Source organism: Mytilus trossulus, chromosome 14 (assembly GCF_036588685.1).
Source record: "Mytilus trossulus isolate FHL-02 chromosome 14, PNRI_Mtr1.1.1.hap1, whole genome shotgun sequence".
Taxonomy (NCBI): Eukaryota; Metazoa; Mollusca; class Bivalvia; order Mytilida; family Mytilidae; genus Mytilus; species Mytilus trossulus.
The window spans coordinates 45,931,341-45,944,225 of NC_086386.1; the positions used below are offsets into that span (position 1 = coordinate 45,931,341).

Sequence of the window (12,885 nt, forward strand, 5' to 3'; positions counted from 1 at the left end):
GAATATGTCCATTGTTATATTATAGTTCGTTTCTGTGTGTGTTACATTTTAACGTTGCGTCGTTTGTTTTCTCTTATTTTTTAGTGTAAATTCACATTGCGATAAGACGTGTCACGGTACTTGTCTATCCCAAATTCATGTGTTTGGTTTTAATGTTATATTTGTTATTCTCGTGGGATTTTGTCTGATGCGTAGTCCGTTTCTGTGTGTGTTACATTTTAGTGTTATGTCGTTGTTCTACTCGTATATCTAATGCGTTTTCCTCGGTTTTAGTTTGTTACCCCGATTTTGTTTTTTGTCCATGGATTAATTTGTTTTGAACAGCGGTATACTACTGTTGCCTTTGTTCATGGTAGTTTTTCTTAAGTTTTGGTTGATACTACTTGAACCTTAATTCACATATTCATTATGATGAGAACTTTAATATCAAAATACATGTTTATATATTATAATACACCAACTATTTGTTAATTTTTCAAAATAATAGTTAAGAAATAATTGATGCAAGCTATACTTTATTTTAGTTTTATCATGGGTAGGCATTATATTCGTGATTATATTTGACTGCGCGAAAGTGAGGGCTGAAATAACACAAATATAATGCCTACCCATGTTAAAACTACAATAAAGTCTAGAATGCATCAATTATGTCGATTTAGATAAAGACAAGTAAGGTAATTTCTATGTCCGATGTGTACAAGTGTAGAGGGTTTTGAAGACTCTCCCATGCACCTCTCTTTTATTGTTTGTAAACAAACCCCTTTTATTGTTTGTAAACAACAAACGACTGGCAATGTGATTTTTAAGAGGGAAAGGTTTTGAACAGCCAGGATGAACGATTGCTGTATCTAGGTCAAATATGTCAATTTCGAATTGCAACACATTACAGTCATAACAAATGAATTAGTAACAACATGTGCATGATTTAAGAGTTTGGAAATGTTTTTTAAAAGTAAATGAAGTACATTTAATGCATGCTAATTTGATAAAACTCATTATTCTGTAGTAGTCAATATACGCATGTGCAAACAAATTTTATTTGAATTAGAGCATGGGTTTATTCACAAAGCCGAAGAAGCATGTCATAGTCGAATTGTAAATAATTCATATAAAATGCAATGAATTACAAGTTATGCAATGACTGCAAATTTATGCTTTTTTAAACCAAAATGTAAGCAGTTATTAAAACTTGACAAAAGATTTTGCATATTCATTGTAAAAAGACATTTTGCTACGATTATAAAAACCGAGTTCTTAAGGAAAAGACCAAATTTCCATGTAGGTTAAATCTTCCAATTTTCCCCCCTAACCAAAGTAATTGACACACTTAAGGAGGGGTATAGATATTTTCAAGATTGATAGTAAGGAATTTGTTGTACACTTATATTCGTCCTGCAAAAAGTAATTTAGATATTGACTGTAGTCTTTAAAATACATAAATATCATTATGAAACATGTGCCCTTGCAGTCTCCCAGAAACCTTTTGAACTTTATGATTCCAAAACTCAAAAAAATGGCTTGAACTCTCATCTTATTTGGACCAAAGATGAATGCACTGGCTTCAATTTATATTATCATGACATTACCATGAACCTTCTTAAGAGGTTATCAAAATGATTGATTGTACAGCGTACAGTTATAGCAACACAAAATTTGCCAATTCATTGTTAATTGTTTCTTAAGGACTTGTATTTTGTGTATATAGTTTTGAGTATGTTACAAATTAAATTGGTGAACATGAAATTGACAGCTTATTTTCTTAAAATTCAGGATGAATGATGACATTTCAAATTTGAATTTTAATAGAATTTGAAATAAATAGTTAAACAAGTTAAAAAAAAAAAAGAGTCAGAGCAACAACATACCCTTGGGGATTTGAATATGATCTGTTGAAGAACAAACTGTATTTTTTTTTATCTTATGCTTATACATTACTGGTAAAAAAATTTATAAAATAACATTGCCAATATTGCAATAACGAGAGAAATCATAAATTCATTTTTCAAGGTTATAAAAGAGCGACTTCCATGGTACAAACGTGACTTGATGGTCGAGAAAACTGCATTCACATAATCAGCAGTGTGCGTATCTGAATCGTTTGGTTCCGGTGTCAATATCTGAAAGCATGAAAGATAAAGTGAAAAGAAAATAATAAACATTGTGTATGCTATCAGAGAGATATTTCTGTAAAAAGCAAATGGATCTCAATTATTTTTTCATTAACCAATGGTGTATGATTTGGTTTTTCACCTTAATCACCAAAATCAACTATCAAGCAAGTTCAAGGTTTAGCTAGCAGTAAAAATATGTTTGATGAATCGTTTTCTGCTGAAAATGCCTAAACAAAGTCGAAAATGTTACATATGTTTCTTATTCGTTCATTCTGTTGAAATAGTGTTACGTTTGATTTTTTCCACGTTATGGGAAAGTCCTCTATTTTGAATTAACCTTGAAGTTCGGTATTTTTGTTAATACTTCCTTTTGTAACATAAATGACTAAGTTACTTGTTAACATTAAAGAATATGATAACTGCTATACTAGTACAACACATTCAGACACACAATCACGACACATAACACATATTTATACCAACACACACAAGTACAACGACTGACAAGTAAATATAATGCATGTACGTATAGAATATTTTCTTAAGCCATAAAGTGCTAAGGTTCATCATAACCTTTTTTCAAATATGACAGTATTTACACTACAAATTTCACTCTTGAGTACAGCCAAACCTGTGCATCTTGAAAAGTTTTAGAATATGGCTGGACCTAGATAAATAAAGTTTAAATGCATTTTAAGTTTCAAAATTTCAAAAACTTTACTTTATTTTGTTCTTCATTTTTTTTTTCGTTCCTGCTGAAAGTGCCAAAATAAACTAAGTTTGGAAAAATATTGAGAAACTGCCTTGATATAATTCATGTTGTGAGTTGTATTGATTTAAATGGACAATACATGGACAATAGACATCTGCCAATTATAGGTGATTTAAATTGTGTAAAAGAGTGGACCATATCAAATGAGAGTCATGTGTTTGTTTTTTTTCTATCTTCTGCAGAAGACAAAATGCATATCAAAATTGACGTTTTTGTCTGTACTTCTAGTAAATTCTATAGTGTAAAATTGGCCATATTTTTCGATTCCTTAAATGAACATTAACCTTACACGTTAATCAAAATGCATTTACAAGATTTCGACCACCCGGATGGAACGAGTAGTATATCGATCTAAATTGTAACACGAGAGAAATATCAAGGCGAAAGAGATAAGTTATACTAGAATGAACTAAAACATGCCACTCTTTTGTTTTGCAAAGTTTGCTAGTTTTTGTTTTAGGGGGTGTTAGGTATAATTATAATTGTCATACTGCAGTTTTTCAGTCGTAATTATGATAAAATTTTGATCTTTTAATTCCGAGGACATCAACATAATAGACAATCCTTAGTAATTGTTCTGCAAGGGTACATGCTATTGCAAATCTTAAACATGGTTGGGAGTTTGAATCATGTGATTGTGTCTGCAGGTGAAACAAAATCGGACTTTGGGCTATTATAGTAAAATACCTGTCTCAAAAGCCTCAGTACAGGAACATCAAGAGCTGGTAATAGAGTATCCTCATATGACCGATCAGTATCTACAGCTGGACAGTAATTAATTACACTTGCCAATCTATTTTCAGGTAAGCCAAGATATTCTTTAAACAGTTTCTCTCTTTCTTGTAATCTGTTACCATACTTTTCTCTACATATATCAGCATGTGTCATTACACCATAAAATGTTATGTCTATGAAAAATAAAAAAATAAGCATTTCTTGGAATAGATAAATTTAGTGTTGTAACCAATACGATACAGCTAGGAAAACATGCTTGAATCAATATCTTTTCAAATTGATTATTATGATAATTTGATAGAGTAGACAAAATGCGCGCATAATTTAGATTTAACGACTTTACTCATTATGTCCAATCCTTATCTTGTATGACTCAACAGATAGCTTTTAACAAATACAACAAAAAACAATAAGAGCAAGTAATCTCTATTTGAATATAACATAAACTTTGAGATTTCATTATTATTTAGAAAAGTATAGCATTGCTTTAGTCCACGCATACGTTTCATATATAGATATATATTATGTTATCTCGGTATTACCCAAATCATTGGCTACATTAACTACTGATTTAAACAGTGCAGTTGGCATGGCAGAATCTGGATTTAACGAACACACAATGATGATTCTATTAATTCGTCTGTAAGGGGATCTTTTCCTGTATTCGTTTTGCATTGTAGTTATTCCATGCAATCTACCATATGTCGCAATGTCATTTAGTGTCTCTTTTTCTTTAACTTTTCCAGATAAGATAAGGAATAAGAGTTCTTCAGTTATCACTGAATCATCGTCTTCAAATCCAGTCATATCTATAAATGTAGGTAACATATACAAGCCATTCTGTCTATAGTATTCTTCTTTAGGGAAGCTGAAATATTTTAGTAAAAATAATGTAAAGTAGACATCAAATTGGTTAGCCTTTTCTCATGAAAAAGTCTCACTTTTTGCAATACCAGCTTTGTTTATGCAAAAAAAGGAATACCAAGCTGTTTCAATACAAAAGGTCTCCAGATTGTTCGATAGGTTCAGCATATGATAAATGCAAAGATATAAAAAGTTTCCTCAACAATTTTTTTCATCTCTCTGTGCTCAGTAGTCGTCAGCGAAATAGTTGAACAAATAATTTTAGTAAGCACTTATCTATCAGCTTGAATTCATGCATAATTTTGCAATTGCACAAAACAATATACAAACTAATTAATGAAAACTGACAACCTCTACCAAAAATTGAATCCCTACAACAAAATTGAAAATGGAAATGGGGAATGTGTCAAAGAGACAACAACCCGACCAAATAACAGACAACAGCAGAAGGTCTCCAATAATAGGTCTTCAGTGAATATACCAGCATACGTTTAGGTTAAAGTCGAACGATGTTGAAGCGTACAAAACATGCCGAAAACGTGTCTCAAACTTATTTGTAGCGTTTGCAACGCGCTTGCAGTGTATGCAGTACTAGCGTGTAGCGTACAGGTATACGCTTGGCAAACGCTTAAGCAGGATGGAAATTTGTATGCTGCATACGAAATTCTTGGAGCTCACCAAGAGTATATCTTTGCATTTCAACGTACTTAAAACCCATGCAACGCGCGGTTAACGATTGCTTAGCGTTCCTCTGCAGTGCAATTAACGTATACGGACTTTGTCAACTTTCTCTGCACATCTGGTGCACGCCGGGCAATAAAATAAATTTTAGCTAATCAATACACTCTCCGAAAACACAAAGAACCGTCTACTTTCTTCTATCACTCTCGTCCTTTTATTTCTAGAAGTTAAGGTGACCCAATTGTATATGCAGTTGTTTGTCTGTTATAGAAAATAAAAATATGTTTATACTAAGTGTCCCTGGTTAGTCTTGTGTAACGCACGTCTTGCGTATTAAAATTGTTTTAACCAGGTACCTTTTTGTTGGCTATTATTCATTTGTTTCTCTGTCCTATATTGTTCTCCAATTTATTTGTATTGTAGTCCTGTCATGCAATGTTGACATTTTAATGTTATAATTAATATTACCATTAAAGTGGGAGGTTTTCCATGCCACAACACCAGGTTCAACCCACACCATTTTAAAATGCTCTGAGTTGATATAATTATAGTTCGTTTCTGTGTGTGTTACATTTTTATGTTTGATTTCTGTTGGGTCGTAGTTCTCTATTATTTTGATGAGTTTTCCTCAGATTGTAACCAGGATTTGTTTGTTTTTTTCTCTAACGATTTAAGAATTTCGAACAGGGGTATACTACCGTTGCCTTTATTTATACTATTGTTATTTTGAAAACAGATTTCGTGTTGATATATTAAAATTAAGATATATGAAATAAGACAGATTGCAAAAGATGGTGAAAAATATAAACCTCATGTGAACTAATTGACTAGCGCTAGCATTTATAAGAAATCTACAAACATATAAGTCAATATTAACTCTAACATTCCTTACCCTTAGCAACAAATATGTTAAAAAAGCTGAAATTTGTTGAATCAAGCTTGCAAGAGTCGTATCAGATATTGATTAAGCTTTTTGTCAAAAACTTTCGATATTTGAAAAAAAACAACATAAACGTTATTAATGCCATTAATTTGCAGATTAAGATTACTTAATTTAAAAAGTACCTTCTCAGACGTCTTGTAACTTGCATACCCATAACACCTTCATGGTTTCCGAATTTACCAATTTTAGCGTATTCGTACCAGCGATCACTATTTAAACTTGCAAACACAGTATTAAGGAACGAAGATTTGCCGCATCCTGGTGGTCCTATGATAGCTACATTTAACGGCTTTCTGACACATTCTGTTAAACGCTTGCAATCTTGAAGAAGTTCTTGTTTTCGTTCATAACAATGACCATACTCTTCGTCTGTAAGTTCGCCGTTTTTCTCCTTTGTATCTTAAAAAAGATCTTCTTCATTATTAGGATTCAAATTATCCAAATTGTTGCTTATATCAGTCAAAAACGTTTTTTTTTTAATTCACTTTCCTTTTTGTTGGCTGATGAATACAATTCGTTTTCTCGATATATTCAAGGATGTTATATTCAATATTGTCAAAAGTGATTTCATATTATTGAAATACATTTGTTGTAAGAAGTTATCGTAATAAAACATGGATCGATAATCAGAATGTTAAGATAGTAAAATTATTTTTTATGGCCTTACTTCTGTGAGAGAACGATCTATGAGCGAACCTAATAAAGTTGGCCTACCTGCTTGACCAGTCTTTGTGATTTGAACTGATATGGTACAGAGTAAAGAAACGTCAGAAATCATTTCAATCAAAATGTAAAATAGGATAAAAAATACAATGGTAAAATATACTGATTTTTTTTGTGGAACTCCAATGATTAGTTAAAGTGCTAATATGATTTGTCGGTATGTCTTTTTGTCTTTCTTTGTTACATATTTGTTTGTTTTTGAAGTGATCAAGATTATAACACAATGTTGACTGATGTAGCCTAATTTTGACATTTTTACCTATTATATCTGGGTTTTTTTCATATATCGTGTTCAATATAATGGAAATTTATGTGACTGCCATACAACTAAGAAGTATAGCTAGCTATAAAACCAGGTATAATCCATCATTTTTGGCATAAGAAAATGCATGTTAAAAGTCAGGTATATGACAGTTGTTATCCATTCAATTAATGTGTGTGATATTTTGATTTTGCTATTTGCAAAATTCCGTTTTGAATTTTCCTCGGAGTTCGGTATATTGGTGATTTTATTTTTTTGTAGATATGTTTAAACCCACATTCATCAATGAGAAAGGCGGACGAGAATCATTTCATTTCATTTTTACACGTTCATAAAGACTGAACAATGGAAATAGGTACGAGTGATTATATTATTTTATTTCAAACTCGATAAATGCTATACAATGCTATAGGTGTTGTCATTTCCCGTTCACATGCGTATATTTGGTAAGCATTCGAATTTAAATCTGAAATAGGAACTGTGAAAAACAATTGATTATATGATATTCTCTAAGTTTGATTAGCATTTAGTCAATGTTCTGTAAGAAATAGCTACCAACAAATGAAAGTCAATTGTTTTAACCAAGGTTCATATTTTGAAACACTATAAAAACATTTGAAACAAAAGTTTAAACATGATTGAGAAATTACATAAAAGTACTGACAATATTTTGAAAGTTGTATTGAAATTAATTCAATGGTTGAACAACTGTTACGCAAACAACGTTCAAGTAGACAATCTATATATGCATACATAATTAAACACATTGATTACCAATCAAGCAGCTCATTTCATAACATTTTCATTAATCGATACTTTAATGTATTATTTCATTTCTCAAACGTCAAAATGAAAATGACATAATCAAAATAAAAAAAATCAATTTAGTTATTAAATCGTTGTTTCAATTTTTTTTTATAGACAGCAATTGTATGAGGGAAGAAGATGAAAATGTTATTTTGTAAACAAACTCAACTGAGGGGTAATACTAGCAGATCGTTATTGGTAATACTGTATCAGTTCGTTTAATTTTTAGCAAATACTGTAAGGAACGTCTGTTAAATTTCTTAAAAGGGCATTTTCTTTTGTTTCCATGGCGTTGAAAGTTTAGTTTACGATTTATAAGTTCGAATGTCCCTTTGGTAACTTTTGACTGTTATTTTAGATAATAATTCATCAATTAAACGTTTTGTTTTAATTCAATGACAGTTCTGGTATTCATCTGATAATCCTTATTTTGAATCAACTTTCACTATAAGTCTGTGTTACTTGAGAGAGAAAAAATCCCGGATAGAGGGGAGGGGGTATTTATGAACACAAAGTCGGTCTTTTATGCATTACAATTCATTTTATTAAACGAATCCCCATTTAAGATTCCAAACCGACGTACATGTCAAATTGTCAAATCTATAATATAATAATGTATTGATATAATTATGTTTCTAACTTACTTCTGAAAAAATTCCGGTATGAAGTATATATGAGAGAAAATAGACAGAAAAACTAAATGTACTAGTATTCTTTTAGTGGTTTTTGAAATGAATTTTGTTGTTCAAATTTACCTAACCGTGCATTGCAAAGATCTTTCAAACCATATATAGGGAGCAATATGTTTTATACTTATGTTTATGAGTTTGTGTTATTACAATACTTCTTGTCTCTTGATTTGTGTAAAACTTCTGCATAACATTAATATGTATAGAGTACCTCGTCCGTAAATTAGACCTACGACGGAGTTTTCTTCATACGATTCATCCTCATCCATGTCCAGCTTTTCTCAATCACTAGACGTTCTTGTTGAAGTAGGAGACTTTATTTTTGGAACAATCACTTGTTAACTCATATACATACTTGAAAAATAGAACGATACATACGAATGAGTTTAAATGAATTTCAGAACATATCAAATTCGAAATCTTTATAGGCGCTTCTCATAATCATATCTAATTGCAAGTATTTCACTCTCGATTATAAAATTTTATTCTGACATCTCATTGATAAGCGAACAAACTTCTACTTACAATGGCATTTCTTCTTATGTCACAATACCACTTCCTGTAAACATAGAATACGTCATTCATTAATTACACTACTTTCACTTTTCATTTTCATTGGATATGCGTAGTTTGTCTGGCCTAGTGAAGTATGCCGATTAAAACTGGTAGTATGAATAATTATAATATCGAGTTACACACGTATAACTGTAATTTAACGGATCAATATTGCAGAAACATTGGAAGCTACTGGAGCATGAAACTGAATAAGAAAATCGAGAAAAAGCAATCTTTATTTTTTTTAAATTGTGGGATTTCCAAGATATACCTTTCTGTATCTCCTGAAAAGTACAATTATATAGAATACACACGATAGTTGCATATATATATTTTCCTGTTGAAACCATATTCAATGTTTTTTCCTATTACCATACGATATTGCCATGATTGCGTGATAGAAAGTTGCTGCATATCTGAGGGTAAATATAGCAAGAGTTCCAAGTGGCTATACTGTGGATTCATTTATTTTCGTGGATTGAGGAAAACTTTTATTTTCGTGAATATTTGATTTTGTTGTTTGGCAAAGTCAGCATACATTCCTTTAAAAAAATATATTTTTTTTAACATTCAAATTCGTGGTTCAACGAAATCCACAACAATAATTCCAAGGATATTTCAAAAGGCAGACAAACAAACATCATAGTACTATCTTACTACACAATAAAAACCAATTAAACCAAGAATATTTCAATAGATAGAGAAACGAACATCATAGTACTAATTTACTTCACCATTAAAATCAATTACAGCAGGAATGTTACAATAGATAGACCATCTTACATCATAGAACTATCTTACTACACCATAAAAACAATTAGACCAGGGATGTTTCAATAGATAGAAAAATAAACATTATAGTACTATCTTATTAAACAATAAAAACCAATTATACCAGGAATGTTTCAATAGATAGACCATCTTACATCATAGTATTTTCTTACTTCCCATTAAAACCAGTTATATCAGGAATGTTTCAAAAGATAGACCACCTTACATCATAGTACAATCTTACTACACCATAAAAACCAAATAAACCAACGATATTTCAATAGATAGACCATCTTGCATCTATCTTACTACCCCATAAAACCCAATTATACCAGGGATGTTTCAATAGATAGACCATCTAACATCATAGTACTATCTTAAAACGCCATGAAAGCCAATTATAACAGGAATGTTTAAATATATAAACTATCAAAAATAATAGTTTAATCTTACTACACCATTAAACCAATTTTAGGATGTTTCAATAGATAGACCATCTCACATTATAGTACCATCTTACTACGACATAAAAACCAATTATACCAAGGATGTTTCAATAGATAAACCATCTTACATCATAGAACTATCTTACTACACCATAAAATCAATTAGACAAGGGATGTTTCAATAGATAGAGAAAAAAACCATTATAGTACTATCTAACTACACAATAAAATCAATCATACCAGGAATGTTTCAATAGATGGACCATCTTACATCATAGTACTATCTTACTACCCATTGAAAACTAATTATACTTAGGATGTGTCAATAGATAGACAATCTTACGGATCCTCAATACTCTTCAACTTTTTACTTGTTTGGCTTTATAAACATTTTGATATGAGCGTCACTGGGGATTCTTATGTAGACGAAACGCGCTTCTGGCGTATTAAATTATAATCCTGGTACCTTTGATAACTATTTGCATATATCTTACTTCCCCATAAAAAACAATTATACCAGGAATGTTTCAATAGATAGACCATACTACATCATAGTACTATCTTACTACACCATCAAAACAATTATACCAGGGATGTTTCAATAGATAGAGAAATAAACATTAAAGTACTATCTTACTACACCATAACAACAAATATTACTAAGAAGGTTTCAATAGAAAGACCATTTAATATCATAGTACTATCGTACTACACAAATAAAATCAATTACACCAGGGATGTTTCAATAGATAGAACATCTTACATCTATTTTCCTACACCAAATAAACCAATTATACCAGGAATCCTTCAATAGATAGACCACCTTACATGATAGTACTATCTTACTACTACACCATAAAAACCAGGGAGGGATGTTTCAATAGATAGAGAAAAAACATTATAGTACTGTTTTATTACACAATAAAAACAATTATACCTGGCATGTTCAAATAGATAGAACATCTTACATCATAGTACCATCTTACTACCCATTAACAACAAGTTATACCAGGGATTTTCAAAAGATGGACTATCTTACATCAAAGTACTATCTTATTACACCAGAAAAACATTTATACCAGGGATGTTTCGATAGATAGAGAAATAAACATTATTATTATAGTACTATCTTACTATACAATAAGAACCAACTATACCAGGGATATTTCAATAGATAGACCATCTTACATCATAGTACTATCTTACTACACCAGAAAAATACTTATACCAGACCAGGGATGTTTCGATAGATAGAGAAATACACATTATAGCATCATCTAACTACACAAAAAAAAAAACTATACCAGGGATGTTTCAATAGATGGACAATCTTACATCATAGTACAATCTTACTACACCAGAAAAACATTTATACCAGGGATGTTTCGATAGATAGAGAAATAAACATTATTATTATAGTACTATCTTACTATACAATAAGAATCAACTATATCAGGGATATTTCAATAGATATACCATCTTACATCATAGTACTATCTTACTACACCAGAAAAATACTTATACCAGACCAGGGATGTTTCGATAGATAGAGAAATACACATTATAGCACTATCTTACTACACAAAAAAAAACTATACCAGGGATATTTCAATAGATAGACCATCTTACATCATAGTACTATCTTACTACACCAGAAAAATACTTATACCAGACCAGGGATGTTTCGATAGATAGAGAAATACACATTATAGCACTATCTTACTACACAAAAAAAAACTATACCAGGGATATTTCAATAGATAAACCATCTCACATCTTAGTACTATCTTACTTCACAATCAAAATAGTTATACCAATGATGTTTCAATAGATAAACCATCTTACATCATAGTGCTTTATTACTACACTATAAAAACACTTATACCAGGGATGTTTCAATAGATAGAGAAATAAACATTATAGTACTATCTTACTACTCATCAAAAACCAAATATACCAAGGATGTTTCAATAGATAGACCATCTAACATCTATCTTACTACCCCATAAAAAACAATTATACCAGGGATGTTTCAATAAAAAGACCATCTTACAGCATAGTACTGTCTTACTTTTACCATAACAACATTTATACCAGGGATGTTTAAATATATAGAGAAATAAACATCATAGTACTGTCTTCTACACAATAAATACCAATTATACCAGGGATGTTTCAATATATAGACCATCTTATATCATTGTACTATCTTCGAAAGATACATGTGAAATTTCGATGCTGCAATCATAATCAATTATTTGATGACGAAGTTAGAAAGATGTTACTCATTCATAATCAAGAAATACATAATTTGCAAAATCAATTATATTAACAAAGAAAAACAGTCTGTCACTATTCAATTTGAATGATTAGTTAGTTTTATCAAAATAATGTAACAAATGTATTTGCTTTAATTCTGAATCTATCAAGATTCAGTAAGATAAAACGTATGATTTAAAAAAACTGACCTCTGAGATGAAGAAAGTGCTTTTAAAATCACATGGCAAAATCAAATGCCAAAAACAC

General features: G+C 30.7%; 1 protein-coding gene across 1 annotated transcript; it reads right to left on the reverse strand.

Moving 5' to 3' along the window:
- Window positions 1-402: 402 nt before the first annotated feature.
- On the reverse strand, window positions 403-9,224 carry LOC134696545 (uncharacterized). The gene is made up of 6 exons (XM_063558393.1): window positions 9,113-9,224; window positions 8,799-8,941; window positions 6,229-6,505; window positions 4,161-4,486; window positions 3,571-3,791; window positions 403-2,117 (listed from the first exon to the last, which is right to left on the reverse strand). The coding sequence occupies exons 2-6, from the start codon at window positions 8,854-8,856 to the stop codon at window positions 1,932-1,934; spliced, it is 1,068 nt and encodes a 355-aa protein (XP_063414463.1). The 5' UTR covers window positions 8,857-8,941; window positions 9,113-9,224; the 3' UTR covers window positions 403-1,931.
- Between the last annotated feature and the right edge of the window lie 3,661 nt (window positions 9,225-12,885).